This window comes from Ranitomeya imitator, chromosome 1 (assembly GCF_032444005.1).
Source record: "Ranitomeya imitator isolate aRanImi1 chromosome 1, aRanImi1.pri, whole genome shotgun sequence".
NCBI lineage: Eukaryota > Metazoa > Chordata > Amphibia > Anura > Dendrobatidae > Ranitomeya > Ranitomeya imitator.
Window position 1 is genome coordinate 727137113 of NC_091282.1, and position 16348 is coordinate 727153460.

Genomic DNA, 16348 nt, shown 5'->3' on the forward strand with positions numbered 1-16348 from the left:
TAGGCCATGCAATGCTCCTCTGGGAAATTAAATATGCAAATTTAGGATTGCTGCTTCCAATAGGTGATGCTAGAGTTCAAGTCCTCTTTGAAGAGAGGAAGAGGACTTGAACTCTAGCACCACCTATTGGAAGCAGCAATCCTAAAAGTCAATATTGATCCTTTTAACAAGCCTTGCCATATATCTTGGGATAAAAGCCAAACCAGAATTCCAGATTACAGATACATGTTTCGGGGTGTTGCCCCTCCTCAGTACCAAGCATTAAATCTGATTTGGCTGTATGAGAGGTACAGTTAAGTCCATATATATTTGGACAGAGACAACATTTTTCTAATTTTGGTTATAGACATTACCACAATGAATTTTAAACAAAACAATTCAGCTGTAGTTGAAGTTCAGACTTTCAGCTTTCATTTGAGGGTATCCACATTAAAATTGGATGAAGAAAAACAGATCCGAGCTTCAAAATAGGTTGGAAACAAAACTATTTAAACTTGAACAGGCAAATCAGATGTCTACATCCCGATACCTAATCAAACAAATACATGACGTTAAACTACAATTAGATGCGATCCTAACCACCAGAACGGAAAAGGCTTTAGCCTGGACCCGAGCTTCCTTTTACAAACAGGCAAATAAACCCTCTAAAATGCTTGCCCGCCAACTACGATCAAGACAACTTATTAACACTATACCCTCTATTAGAGATCCTACGGGACACATATCAGCACATCCAGAGACCATTTATAAAGCATTCTATGAGTTTTATCAGAAGCTCTACTCCTCTCCCGAGACACCCCCCCCCCCCGCACCTTTTACAAACATTTTTACAGGATATATCCTTACCCAGCATTTCAGAGCCAATATCCCAACAGCTTCAATCAGAAATAGTAACTGAAGAAATAGACTCAGTGATCAAAAAATTAAAAACAGGAAAAGCTCCAGGTCCAGATGGACTCACTGCCATGTATTATAAAAAATTTAACAATCTATTAATACCCCATATTAAAACCTTCTGTAATGCCCTCTTAAGCGGCTCCCAGATGCCCCCCGAGTTCTACACAGCCAACGTGACGGTCATCCCCAAACCAAAGAGAGACCACTTACTAGTTAAAAATTATAGACCTATTTCATTACTAAATGTCGACCTCAAAATATTTACATCAATTATCACTGATAGACTTAATAAGCTTCTTCCATCATTGATACACCAGGACCAAGTGGGCTTCATACCCATGAGGCAAGGTCCTGATAATATAAGGAGGAACCTCAATGTCATTCACTCAGCAAACCGTTCTCACAAACCACTTATGATGTTAGCTTTAGACATTGAAAAGGCTTTTGATTCATTCTCCTGGCCATACCTTTTTTCGGTTCTAACAAAATTCGTCTTTCCTCAAAAATTGATCTCATGTCTCCAGCTAATCTACGATAAGCCAACTGCATATCTGAAGCTCCCATCTACCAGACCATCCCCCATAACCATACAGCGAGGTACATGTCAGGGATGCCCATTATCGCCAACGCTATTCGCCCTAGCCATGGAGCCTTTGGCTCACTCTATAAGAAACAACCCTAACATATTAGGCCCCACCGACCTCGGAGATCAATATAAAGTCAGTCTTTTTGCGGACGACCTCCTCTTGGCCCTAACGAACCCCTATTCCACCCTCCCCAACCTATTCTCCCTTCTCCGCACGTTTGAAACAATATCCGGCCTTAAAATTAACGTCGAAAAATCGGAGGCGCTATTTGTTAATACCTCTAAAAATGACCAGGACAATCTAGTAGCTCAGTTTGGATTTAGCAAAAAAGATCACTTTCTAACCTACCTAGGAATTAACCTAACATCTCATAAATCAGCCCTATACAAATGGAACTACCTCCCTTTAATTAAAAAATTTCAGGTCGACGTAGCTAGATGGTCCTCTCTGAATCTGTCCTTGCTGGGTCGACTACATGCCATCAAGATGATATCCCTTCCGAGGTTTTTATATCTTTTTCGATCCCTCCCTATTACAATACCGTCGAAAAATCTTCGAGATGTGCAAACGCTCATCTCGAGGTTTATATGGAACGGTAAGAGGCCAAGGATCAAACAAAATATTATGTCCTTACATAGAAAGATAGGCGGGCTATCCCTACCCAACCTCGCGTTGTACTTCAAAACTGCCCAAATAGCTCAGCTAGCCAGTGTCAACTCTGGTAGCAGATGCCCTAGATGGGTACATTTAGAATCCCATTTCCTAAGGCCGTACTCTCTCCCCGGCCTCCTCTGGTCCACCAGAAAGCTTCCGCAAAATATTTCTGACATTGCCCCTTTCTCTGCTCACTCCTTAATTTTATGGAGGAAGGAGAGGTTCAAGTATGGTTTACAATCAGAGTCCTCCCCACTCGCCTCCCTCTTCTGTAACCCCATGTTCTCGCCAGGCTTAGAACCCTCTCTTTTTTTCTTGGTGGATCTTGAAAGGAATCACCACATTAAAACACCTCTGCTCCCCATTCAACATTTTACTCACTAGACAAGAATTCATTCAGAAACATGAGCCACCATTTAGGGAAGCTCTACGCATAAATCAAGTCCTTCACTTCGCTAAACATATTATACCCCATGGGACCCCGTTTATTGTATCTGGGTTTGAGAATGGATGCCTACACGACCCTATGGGGAGGGGAATGATCTCCTTGGTATACTCTGCCTTTAGTACACCTCGCACTAAAGAGAAATTAAAATTTATGCTACAATGGGAGGAGGACCTAGGCCTTGTTCTGCCCATAGAGAAATGGCATATGTCCTGCGATACACTAACAAAGGGCAGTCATCAGGCCTCGTTAGCAGAAACGTCGATCAAAGTCCTCCACAGAGCATACTACGTTCCAGCGAGACTTTATGCTATCCATCCACACATACCCAACAATTGCTTCAGGGGTTGTAGTGCCTTAGGCGACATGTTGCACATATGGTGGAGTTGTCCCATTGTCGAGACTCTATGGCGCGAGGTCAAGCTGATCATTGACCAGATTTGTGGTGAAGCAATCCCTATGGACCCCTCAGTTTTCTTACTGGGAACAAAGTACCTTGTATTCTCCAAAAGTTTGCATGAACTCGTAACTATTATATGTATGGCCACGAAAAATCATATTGCGGCCAGATGGAGAACCACGTCGCTTTCCATTTCGCTAGTTAAAGACAGAATAAACTCGATTCTACTTTATGAACGCATTCAAGCAACCAGGAATGATGAGTGGAACACTTTTTTCCGGACTTGGAACCCCTGGATAGACCTTGGTTCCGCCGCTCAACTAACCCAAGCTCTCACGGTTTCCCCATGATGTGAGGCATGCGTGGTTGGGGGTCTGTGGGGGTGGTTACCTCGGTGAAGTTGGTTTCCCTACAATTTATTTATATGCAATGTCATATACTTTTGGTACTCCTCCGATACGCTCTCGACTAGACCATATCTAATAAAGGCCTACCAGACTATTGAGCCCTTTGGGTACTGACCTATATGAGCAATTTCTCCTGTTATGTTAAAATTATTGCTAGTTTGATGACTGATTCGGTACCCCCTTCCCTGATGTGTTTACCCCTTGTTTGTTTGTATTGTCTGTGTCCTTGTACGTTTTGTTTGTCCCCTTTAAAGCTGATTATATGTACAAAGCAATCGTTATATCTTTTTTATCGATGCACATTTCTCTTTTGTACAGAAGTTTGTTCAGCTTTGGTTGTATTTAAAACTTTGAATAAATATATTGAAACTAAAATTGGATGAAGGGTTTAGGAGTTTCAGCTCTGTCCAAATATTTATGGAATCCAGAATAAAAAGAAAAAAAGGTTTGCACTCACCCAGCCCGGTAAAACAATGAAGTCTTTATTAGGACATGTGCCAAATGGACAAGGAAATCATGTTGACCACAGGATGACAGCTGTTTCGCGCACACGGCGCTTCCACAGATCCTGATGATCCACGGGATCTGTGGAAGCGCCGTGTGCGCGAAACAGCTGTCATCCTGTGGTCAACATGATCTCCTTGTCGATTTGGCACATGTCCTAATAAAGACTTCATTGTTTTACCGGGCTGGGTGAGTGCAAACCTTCTTTTCTTTTTTTTCTGGATTTCGTGCACTTTTTTGGTTATGCACCCTGAGCGCCCGTATGTGGAGTAGTTGGTATTGGTACTGGCATAGCAGCATAGGACACGCTGATAAATCATCGCGTAAGGCAGCAGTGCGGATATTTTTTTTTTCTTTTTTTCACAAAACTGAGCTAACTGGAACCTAAGGAGTAATGGCTCTCCGTGTGGAGAGGGACCACCCTGACATGCCAGTATAAGGAGACTTACAGGACATGCAACTATGCAATGCTCTTCTTTTTTTCTTTTTTTTTCTACCGATTTGGATATCTATAGAACGGTATGTTGTAATCACTTTTTTTTTACTGTAGGATCTTAGGAAGCAGAATGAATCACTGAATGTCCAAATACAGAAGTACATTGCACAAATGCAAGCCCAGGTAAGATAAGTAAGCTGCTGGTCTGTAGACTCTTCTACAAGTTGTCTTGCTGAAGCCTTTGGTTTGTGATAACTCTTCTAACCTCAGACTAGCCCTCTCCTCTTTAGAGATTTAGGTTCGTAGCACTTTCCATTTTTTTTGTGACCAAAACTAGAAGTGCACGGGATGCTCTGATGGTTTTCCTACCTGTTAAAGGGAACCTGTCACCCCGTTTTTTCAGATTGAGATATAAATACTGTTAAATAGGGCCTGCGCTGTGCGTTACTATAGTGTATGTAGTGTACCCTGATTCCCCACCTATGCTGAGAAATACATTACCAAAGTCGCCGTTTTCGCCTGTCAATCAGGTTGGGTGGGCGTGGTGACATCGCTCTTTTCTTCCCCAGCTTTCCGTTGGTGGCGTAGTGGTGTGCGCATGTCCAAGTTCCGAATTCCCTGCGCGCACGTGAAGACACAGCGCGTGATCTGTGCTGTCATCCCTTTCATCGGTGGGGGCGGCCATCTTCCTGGGGCCGCGCGTGCGCAGATAGAGTGCTTTGCTGCACGGGGCTTCAGGAAAATGGCCGCGGGATGCTGCGCGTGCGCAGAAGAGATCGCGGCGGCCATTTTCCCAAAGCCGAGATGCAAACTCTGCTTTGGGAAAATGGCCGCCGCGATCTCTTGTGCGCACGCGCGGCATCCCGCGGCCATTTTCCTGAAGCCCCGTGCAGCAGAGCACTCTATCTGCGCACGCGCGGCCCCAGGAAGATGGCCGCCCCCACCGATGAAAGGGATGACAGCGCAGATCGCGCGCTGCTTGTTCACGTGCCCACAGTGGATTAGTCACTTCAACATGCGCACACCACTACGCCACCAACGTAAAGCTGAGGAAGAAACAGCGCTGTGAACACGCCCACCCGACCTGACCAGCCTGATTGACAGGCGAAAACGGCGACTTTGGTAATGTATTTCTCAGCATAGGTGGGGAATCAGGGTACACTACATACACTATAGTAACGCACAGCGCAGGCCCTATTTAACAGTATTTATATCTCAATCTGAAAAAACGGGGTGACAGGTTCCCTTTAAAAATTGCTTTTAATCTTATGTAGGTCTTGGTAGTTGTAACGTGATCCATGAAAATGACTCGAGTCCATCAGAATGAAAGTTGCTTGCACTAATCTGCACCCTAGTTAGGGGTCCTGAACCCTTTTTCTATTAAATCCATGAGCCCTAAATGGGCTTATAAAAACAGGCCTGGTCTTAATGAGACCACTTTTGTAAGAAAATCAAGGTTTTTATTTGTTTACTCTGTCGCCTCATTGGGGGACACAGGACCATGGGGTGTTATGCTGCTGTCCACTAGGAGGCGACACTTTGCATAATCCGAAAAAGATTAACCGTGGCTCCTCCTCTGCAGTATACACCCCTGGACGGCGTCAGCCTTCTCCAGTTTTTGCTTAGTGTCGCATAGGAGGCACACCTAAGATTTTTTTCTCCGTTTTTTTCCGACGGATTACAGATGAAGAAAAGTAAGTCTCCTGTGAGACTCCCGGCATGGCTCCTTCCTCGGCCCCCTATTATGGGGTGCCCGGTTGAAGTCGAGATGGCTATTCCCTATGTTGCTCCTTCCCCAGTCCCTCGGGTGCTGGTTCGAAATCGAGAACCCCCCTCCTTACCCAATTCCTTTTGGTTTCTGGGTTGAGGTCGAGGCGAGGATGAAGCACCCTGAAGGTCATAGCAGCACCCTCCCTAATCCTCCTCTGGGGACATTAGGTTGAGACGCCTCAGGTAGGGCCTGTACAGGCAGCACTCTGCAGCTCCCAGCAATGGGCCAGCACACTGCGCCTGCATCCAGGGACCCCAGCCCAGCTGTGGGCTCCTGTCGGGGCTGGGGGGAGTGCAGGCAGGCATGGCACAATAGAGACACAGGGCTCCCTGCACCCCTGTATCTGCGGCAGCACCAGCTTTTTACTGCCTCAGGGGGACCCCTCACAGGGCCCCCCTTCCGCTTATAGCCCCACCGCTATCCTGCCTTTAAATCCGGGGGGAAGAGGGAGGGGTCCGGTTCAGATCCTACCCCCTCCCGGACTTCCGCGCTGGCCTGGAGCCTTTCTGGGCATCAGGCATATAGCTGAAGCTGTCGCCTCCTCTCCGCCCCTCAGCCCGCCCCCCGGATGACAAATATGACACTCTACAGTGTCACAGAGGGGGCGGATCGAGACAGAAAGGGGACATTTTTTACACAGCTTTGCCGCCTTTTTCCTCAGCTCTCCGCCCCCTTCTCCCCCTGCCGCTTCTCCTCCGCTGCCATTTCTACTGCAGCAAGGATTAACCCTGCATCTCCCGGTCAGCAAGACCAGGCCAGCCAGTCTCCGGGGGGCACAGGACTGTGGTTCTTCGGCGCTGGACCTAGGAGCAAACTGGTGGGGTAAGATCACAGCTCGGTTGTTTTACTCGGCTGTGAATCCATATTCCCTATAAGGCTCCCCTATAGGTTCCTCTGCATAGCTACCCCTGCAAGGTGCTCTGCATAGCCAGCCCTTTTGCACTCTGTGCACTATGCCGGGCTCAAGGTTCAAGAGAACCAGGCAGGACTGCTATTATCCATTCTGCACAGCCTGCGGGACCACTCTCCCCAGTGGCAGCACGTACCCGCACTGCCAGGACTGCACTCAGACTACTGTGTCAGAGCCCCAAGAGGCCCCTGCCAATGCTTCAGTGTCTAATGCCACGCCGGAATGGGTCACTCAGATGTCGCAATCTATGACGCAGTCTATAGATAACCTAACCTCCACATTGCTTCAGGCTCTGCAGAGTCATGCCTTGGCTATGACCGCTACCCCGCAAAGGGAGAGCTTGACTCAGGGACAGGATGACCCTGGCACATCCACGTCTAGGTAAGGACGCAAGCTTACCCACAGGTCATGTTCATCTACGTCATCCCATAGCACACGGTCATCCCCTTCTAGGGAGAGACACCGTAGTTCTAGGACATCTAGACTGTCCCCTTCCAGGGGCAGACAATGCAGATCTCCGCAATCCCCGACCAGAGAAGGCCTACGCCCCAGCTCACCCAGCAGGGGACGCCTCAGTGATACACTGGATTCGGAAGGCATCTGTGACTCCGACTCAGACAAGGAAACGGAGGGGTCCCTGATCCCAATCCCTCCTAGCAATACAGCGCTAGTTGAGGACTTAATCTCTTCCATCCATCGGGTGCTGGACATTTCTGATCCGCCACCAGAGGCCCCAGAACACAAGATTTCCTTCGAAGGACCTCTGAAGCCGCCTAAGGTTTTCTCTAACCACCCAGAGTTTAAGGCGATCCTTAAAAAGCAGCTCTCACAGCCTGAGAAAAAATTCGCTAATTGCAAATATCTGGAGGCGAGGTACCCCTTCCTACAGAAGGATACCAAGGAATGGACAGACCCACCCGAAGTGGACCCCCCAGTCTCTAGACTAGCAGCACAGACCCTCCTTTCACTGCCATATAGCTCAACCCTCAGGGATGCAGCAGACTGGCCGGTAGAACGCATGGCTCGTTCAATTTTCGGGGCATCCCTAGCTCCTGCGTTCGCTTCAGTTTGGGCTGCCAAGGTCATTGTGGCCTGGACCAAAAATGTACAAGCTGGCCTCCAAGCTTCCATTCCTGAGCTGTCGGACCAAGCGGTTCAAATAGCAGTCGTAGCAGATTACATGCTTCATGCAGCTCTGGATTCAGCAAGGGGTGTAGCGGGGATAGCATCAAACACCATCACAATTTGGCGTATCCTCTGGCTGCGGGAATGGAAAGCGGACGCAGCCTCAAAGAAGTCCCTCACGCACCTCCCCAACCTCAGTGGGCGACTTCTTGGTGAACAGTTGGACACGATGATATCCAACGCCACTGGGGGTAAGAGTACCTCTTCCCCAGCTAAAACCTAAACGCACTTACAAGAAGCGTAACCAAACTCGATTCCGATCCTTTCAGAATTCTTTGGGCTGGTCCGTCTCGTGTCCAGCACAAAATCGTAACCGTTCTCCACGGAGGGACAACTCAGTCGACGCAAAGGTCGGACAAGACCTGGCAGTCAAAAGCAGCCCAGTCTAAGCCCAGAGGAGGAAAATCCGTCCTGCACTCCAGAGGCATAGTAGTCGTTCCATACTTGGACAATCTACTCATCAAGGCTCCCACCTTCAAGGACTGCGAGCTCAGCGTCTCAATTACAATCGACACTCTGAGTCGCATGGGCTGGTTAGTCAACTTACAAAAGTCATCACCAACCCTGAGTCAGTCTCTGATCTTCCTGGGAATGCTATTCAACACCTCCAGGGGGATCTAGTGCTCCTTCCCAAGGACAAGGCACTGGCTCTCCGCCTAGGAGTTTGCACCCTTCTCCGCAAACCCCCTCAATCTCTCCGGTTTGCTATGAGAGTCCTCAGCAGGATGGGGACAGCAATAGAAGCCGTCCCATTTTCCCAGTTTCGCCTCAGGCCTCTCCAACTAGCCATCCTCAAGTCCTGGGACAAAAACCCTTTCTCTCTTGACAGGGAGTTCCGGCTAATGTTGTCATCCATGAGGTCCCTGCACTGGTGGCACAAGCCAACCTCGCTAGCAAAAGGGAAATCCTTTCTCACAGGTCAATGGAAGGTTCTGACCACCGATGCGAGCCTGACGGGTTGGGGTGCAGTACACCTACACCACAGGGCACAGGGCAAGTGGTCCCCAGTGGAAGCGACCATGCCCATCAACATCCTGGAAATTCGTGCCATCCTCCTGGCATTGAGGGCATTTCATCACTTACTGGCAGCCTCTTACATCAGAATACAGTCGGACAATGCCACGGCTGTGGCATATGTGAATTACCAAGGGGGGACCCGCAGTACCCAGGTGGTGCGTGAAGCGTCACATATCCTCCACTGGGCAGAGGACACAGGGTCGGTTCTCTCAGCGGTCCACATTCCAGGTGTGGACAACTTGGAAGCAGACTTCCTCAGCCAACAAGGAATAGACTTGGGATAGTGGTCTCTCCATCCCGAAAATTTTTCGCCAGATTTGCCATCGCTGGGGGTCCCCGGATGTGGACCTAATGGCATCCCACTTCAATGCCAAGGTCTCCAACTTCATGGCCAGAACACACGATCCGCGGTTTCTCGGAGCAGACGCTCTGGTTCAGGACTGGACCCAGTTCCAGCTTCTTTACATTTTTCCACCTCTCCCCCTGATATCCAGGTTGGTGAGGAAGATCAAGCAAGAGGGAGTTCCAACCATGCTAATCACACCGGACTGGCCCAGACATACATGGTACGCCGACATCGTACAACTTAGTAGACGCCCCCTGGCGTCTCCCCGACCGACCCGATCTTCTATCACATGGCCCGTTCTACCACCAGAACTCAGGGGCTCTCAATTTGACAACGTAGCCCTTGAGACCTGGGTTCTAACCCAGGCAGGGCTCTCGCCGGACGTCATTGGAACCATGATCAGGGCACGGAAGCCAGCCTCTGCCAAGATCTATTACCGTACCTGGAAAGCTTTCTTTACCTGGTGTGAATCTCGTGGCAAGACTCCACTCCCTTATTCCTTACCCAAAGTACTTGGTTTTCTCCAATCGGGTCTGGAGGCCAGGCTGTCCCTGGACTCGCTTAAGAGCCAGGTGTCAGCCCTCTGTGTTTTTTCAAAGGTGCATTGCTACCAAGCCGCAAGTAAGGACTTTTCTTCTGGGGGTTTCCTGATTGGTTCCCCCTACAGACGACTACTAGAAACGTGGGACCTCAACCTGGTCCTGACAGCATTGCAGTAACCACCCTTCGAACTCCTTAAGGAGGTCCCGCTCTGCCTTCTATCCCAGAAGGTGGTTTTCCTGGTGGCAATCACCTCACTATGCAGGGTGTCTGAACTGACAGCACTCTCCTGCAGACGTCCCTTCCTGATTTTTCACCAGGACAAGGTAGTTCTCCGTACGGTCCCATCCTTCCTTCCGAAGATTGTGTCCCACTTCCACCTCCAATGAGGAAATTTCACTGCCATCCTTTTGTCCGGTTCCGGTTCATAGAGTGGAGAAGGCTCTGCATACGCTTGACCTTGTCCGGGCATTGCGTATATATGTGTCTAGGACTGCGTCCTTCCGGAGGTCTGACTTTCTTTTCCTTCTTTCAAGCTACCCTTGCCAGGTGGATTAAATCCACCATACAAGACGCCTACCGCCTTAAGAATTCTCTTCTTCCAGCCTGTATTACGGCACACTCTACACGGGCGATAGGGGCCTCCTGGGCCATTCGGCACAACAAGTGTGTAAGGCGGCCACTTGGACTACACACGTTTACTAAACACTACAGGGTTCATACCCAGTCCTCAGCGGACGCGAGCCTGGGTAGATGTGTTCTGCAGGCGGCGGTGCCCCAAGTATAGCGGCCTGTCTGCACAATATTCGTCCATTGCTTCCCACCCAGGGACTGCTTTGGGACGTCCCATGGTCCTGTGTCCCCCCAATGAGGCGACAGAGTAAAGGAGATTTTTGTGTACTCACCGTAATATCTCTTTCTCTTAGCCTCTAATTGGGGGACACAGCTCCCACCCTGTTGCCCTTCCGGGCCGTTGTTACTGTCGAGTTCTCATATTGTTTGCTTGAGCTCATACATAGTTGCCTTCTTATAGACATGATTATGTTATTCATGTCACGTTCCTCCTACTGCTTTTGCACAAAACTGGAGAAGGCTGACACCGTCCAGGGGTGTATACTGCAGAGGAGCCACGGTTAATCTTTTTCAGATTATGCATATTGTCGCCTCCTAGTGGATAGCAGCATAACACCCCATGGTCCTGTGTCCCCCAATTAGAGGCTAAGAGAAAAAGATTTTACGTTGAGTACACAAAAATTTCCTTTTTTTTATTCTGGGGGATTTTTTGGGGGGTATACACATTAGTATTTAGGTGTATAAATCTGCGATCACGAGATCCTGAAAAGTACCATGATGCATATTGGTGAATGTGAGGAGTCGGTGAGCAGCTTGCGAGCCCAAATTGTATTGGTCATTAATGGAAATTTCATTTTTCAGGCTTCAGTATCGGTTATTGCTGAGCAGCTACAAAAAACGTAAGTGGATTTGATGGATTTGGTTCACGTTGTATTAGCCGGGTCCCAGTTCTTCAGAAGATTGACGGCCCAATTTTTCTTTAAGAAAAGCAGAATGGGTGACTGTAATAATATAATAATAATTTTTATTTATATAGCGCCAACATATTCCGCAGCGCTTTACAAATTATAGAGGGGACTTGTACAGACAATAGACATTACAGCATAACAGAAATACAGTTCAAAACAGATACCAGGAGGAGTGAGGGCCCTGCTCGCAAGCTTACAAACTATGGGACTGTAGCTTTTCTTTGCTCACTGTAAAGGTTTTCAACACTTACTTTAAATGGGGATGAGGGGACCGGTGAACAATCGAGACACATCTTGCTGGAACAAACTGTCATCACATCACAGATATCCGTATTATCCATGTCTCTAGCTTTGGTGATGTCCTTCCTCGCTAATAAAGTATAGCTAAGGCATATAATGGAATAGGCCCTGTCTATTGATGTCCTTCCTCGCTCAGTCCCACCTGTGTCACTTTCTGAGGGGCTTTCTTGAGAGCCAAATTGGAGGTAGTCTGTGGCTAGCACCTTGGGACCCAGGCACTTTTTTTAAACTCATTCCCTCAGTTGGAATCCATATCTGAAAAACAATGAATGTTGCTGATAGTGATGGCTTTTATCTGTTCCTTGTACCGTCTCTGCCAGTAAGAGGCATACTATTTTGTCTTTGCAGCATTGAAGAGAAAGACAAGGAGATAAGGCAGGTGAAGGATGCTGTAGCTCTTGAACAAGCCAATTTTGCAAACAGTGGAGAGGAACTAAAGGTAAAATATGAGTCCTGGAAAAAAAATAACATTTTAAGCTTTAAAGTAGTTATCCGATGAAAACTTCCTGATCAATGAACATCTGACTGCTGGGACCCGCATCTATTGTCAGAACAGAGAATTTTTATGCCAGTTTCAAAATGGAGCTACAGGTCAGACTCTGGACTGTGCCATTCCATTAATTCTCTATAGGGCTGCCGGAAAAAGGCGAGCGCAGCGCTCGGCAGCCTCATAGGGAATGCATAGTCAGCAGTGCTGCTTCATTCGAAAGTGTATAAAAGTAATTCATTCCTGACATTCTGATCCCCACCGATCAACACCAGACAACCCCTTTAAATCTCAGTTTGGGCTGCAAATAAAGTTGTCTGCACATCCTTGTTTAATATTTGGGCATCTGCAAAGGGCAGTCTTCGGAGAGTGGTCTCCATATAGTATGCTATAGTATAGAAGGCATTTTTTTTAGCATTCGTTCACCTCTGTTTTCAGTCCTTTTAGGTTTGATGGACTCATTGTCACATTGGCATCTCAATCTCTTCCAGACACTACACAGAGAAAACCTATCACTAAAGGCTGAGCTGCAGGGTATTCATTCTGCAAAGAGTGAACAGGTAAGGAGGGTCTCGGTGCGAACTCCAGTTTCTTAACTTGAGACGGACGTAATGTGAACATATTTTAGCATTCAGATTAAGACTGCAAGTCTTGGCCTCAGGACGGATTCACACATCCATGTGTCGTGGTATTTGCATGTACCACCTGTTACACTCCTGGTCTGAACTTGACCGCTTCTTATAGGCCTATGAAGCTTTTGCGGAGTCCCACGACCGGTCTGGGACATATGGATGTGTGAATGCAGTATTACCTGGTTTTATGATCTGAGCTTACAGTATCGTTGGAATTATGATGTTGGTCCTTAAAATCAGTAGATGTTCAATAAGGCTACGTTCACATTTGCGGCTTTGGACGCAGCGTCGTGGACGCGACGCACGAAAGACGCAAGTAGAACGCATGCATTTTTGACGCATGCGTTCAACCCTTTTTTAATATATAGGGTCTTTTCAGTTTCTCTATTTTTAAAGTAAAGAACGCATGCGTCCTACAACGCACAACAACGCAAGTACTTGCGTCTTCTGCGTTGCCAATACACTTCAATGGAGGATTTGAAGTTTCAACGACGCAAATACAACGCAAGTGCGACGCAAGCGGTTTTTAAAAATTTTGGACGCAGAAAAAAATGCAGCATGTTGCGTTTGCAACGCACTGCCAGGTGCGTCGAAAGGACGCATGCGTCGCAAAACGCACCGAAACGCATGAAAACGAACGCACATGCGTCCCCAATGTTAAAGATAGGGAAACATGACGTGTGTGTTGTTTTGCGGCGACGCCGCTGCGTCCAAAGCCGCAAATGTGAACGTAGCCTTAGACCAGAACTTGTGGCCATGTCGTGGATGCTATAATAACAGTCAGAAAGTAGTAGGTGTGTTCATACAGGACTTATCCACTATGGCGAAAAAAAAAATATCATCATAAGACTTAACCTGCACTGCAGCTAATGGCTGAGCTCAGCGGCTTTCCACGAGGAGACTGCATAAGCTTCTTAGAATGGTTGAGCTCACTGACTGGCTGCAGTGTTCATGTCACATTTTGGAGCCCAGGAGCAGCGATGGGGTCTCTATACACCCCAGGACTGGGATTCTCTGAAAGGCAGCCACCCTTTTAATCTGATCCTCTGTCTGTATGGTGACCTGCGCTTTTCATCAGTTTTCACTTGCCATATCCATCCCTTTTGTATACTCTGTGTTACCAGGAGATTATAATAGTGTCTGTATTTTCTGTTTCAGTCTGCTGCTGCTCAGTCGCTGGAAAAATTGCAGAAGAGGTATGTGTTTAACAGGCTGCTTTACTAACCCCAATACTTTTAAACTTTTCTATGTGGGTGTTCGGCATATAAATGGGTGTGGACGGCTGAAATCTCATGAGTTGTGTAGAGATGTATAATGACTGGGATTACTGCACACACTTCTCTCTGATACATTGTCACCCAGCTTTCCTGGTTCTCGAATAGCCTATCTAGACTGAGCCACAAGGATCCCAGCTCATGTTCTGGAGTCTAGGAAAGTTGAGTTATCTAATTTTAAAGGGAACGAGTCATCTAAAATTACTATGCTTTTAAATCCATTTTTTTTTTTACATGGGTGGTGTTATGGGCTTTTTTGTCTAGAGTCATTTGAAAAAGAGGAAATGCATTAATCAGAAATCTTGCAATTTTCTATCTTTATCCTAGGCCTTATTCTACCTCTCTGTAAAGATATTTCAGCGGTCATATAATTTTATTGACCGATAAAATCTATATAAATCAGACAACACAGGATCCACTATTAAAAATACGTGCGGTCACAGCTCACCTCCCCCTCCTGTACAATGACTGATAACGCCTCTATTTACAGTAGATAAAACAGGATCCACCATTCACAATAGGTGATGTCACAGCTCACCTCCCCCTCTTGTACAATGACTGATAACACCTCTATATACAGTAGATAACACAGGATCCACCATCCACAACAGGTGATGTCACAGCTCACCTCCTCCTCTTGTACAATGACTGGTAACGCCTCTCTATACAATAGATAACACAGGATCCACCATTCTCAATAGGTGATGTCACAGCTCACCTCCTCCTGTACAATGACTGATAACGCCTCTCTATACAATAGATAACACAGGATCCACCATTCTCAATAGGTGATGTCACAGCTCACCTCCCCCTCTTGTGCAATGACTGATATCACCTCTATATACAGTAGATAATACAGGATCCACCATTCACAATAGGTGATGTCACAGCTCACCTCCTCCTCCTGTACAATGACTGGTAACGCTTCTCTATACAATAGATAACACAGGATCCACCATTCTCAATAGGTGATGTCACAGCTCACCTCCTCCTGTACAATGACTGATAACGCCTCTCTATACAATAGATAACACAGGATCCACCATTCTCAATAGGTGATGTCACAGCTCACCTCCCCCTCTTGTGCAATGACTGATGTCACCTCTATATACAGTAGATAATACAGGATCCACCATTCTCAATAGGTGCTGTCACAGCTCACCACCTCCTCCTCCCACAGTAGGTGATGTCACTGCTCAGCTCCACCCACTTCCTGCACAGTGACCTTTGCCCTGATGAGTGCATGCTCATTACATACTTAGTACCGTTCAGTTGAGTCTGTCGGCCTTTTTAGTCTTTAACACCTTCATGACCTTGGGATTTTTCGTTTTTCCGTGTTCGTTTTTCACTCCCCTCCTTCCCAGAGCCATAACTTTTTTATTTTTCCATCAATTTGGCCATGTGAGGGCTTATTTTTTGCGGGACGAGTTGTACTTTTGAACGACATCATTGGTTTTAGCATGTCGTGTACTAGAAAACGGGAAAAAAATTCCAAGTGCGGTGAAATTGCAAAAAAAGTGCAATCCCACACTTGTTTTTTGTTTGGCTTTTTTGCTAGGTTCACTAAATGCTAAAACTGACCTGCCATTATGATTCTTCAGGTCAGTACGAGTTCATAGACACCAAACATGTCTAGGATATTTTTTATCTAAGTGGTGAAAAAAATTTCCAAACTTTGCTAAAAAAAAAAAAAAATTGCGCCATTTTCCGATACTCGTAGCGTCTCCATTTTTCGTGATCTGGGGTCGGTTGAGGGCTTATTTTTTGCGTGCCGAGCTGGCGTTTTTAATGATAGCATTTTGGTGCAGATACGTTCTTTTGATCGCCCGTTATTGCATTTTAATGCAATGTCGCGGCGACCTAAAAAACGGAATTCTGGCGTTTCGAATTTTTTTTCTCGCTACGCCGTTTAGCGATCAGGTTAATGCTTTTTTTTAATTGATAGATCGGGCGATTCTGAGCGCGGCCATACCAAATATGTGTAGATTTGATTTTTTTTTTTTATTGATTTATTT

At 46.8% G+C, this 16348-nt stretch overlaps 1 protein-coding gene across 20 annotated transcripts in view; it reads left to right on the forward strand.

Annotated features, from left to right (window-relative positions):
* KTN1 (kinectin 1) overlaps window positions 1-16348 on the forward strand; it is a 197824-nt gene that overhangs the window by 71631 nt on the left and 109845 nt on the right. For all 20 annotated transcript variants that reach the window (XM_069732747.1, XM_069732819.1, XM_069732828.1 and 17 more), the window contains exons 15-19: window positions 4445-4513; window positions 11534-11571; window positions 12289-12379; window positions 12919-12987; window positions 14218-14255. In XM_069732747.1, coding sequence (XP_069588848.1) covers window positions 4445-4513; window positions 11534-11571; window positions 12289-12379; window positions 12919-12987; window positions 14218-14255 — 305 coding nt within the window. The remainder of the gene's footprint in view (window positions 1-4444; window positions 4514-11533; window positions 11572-12288; window positions 12380-12918; window positions 12988-14217; window positions 14256-16348) is intronic.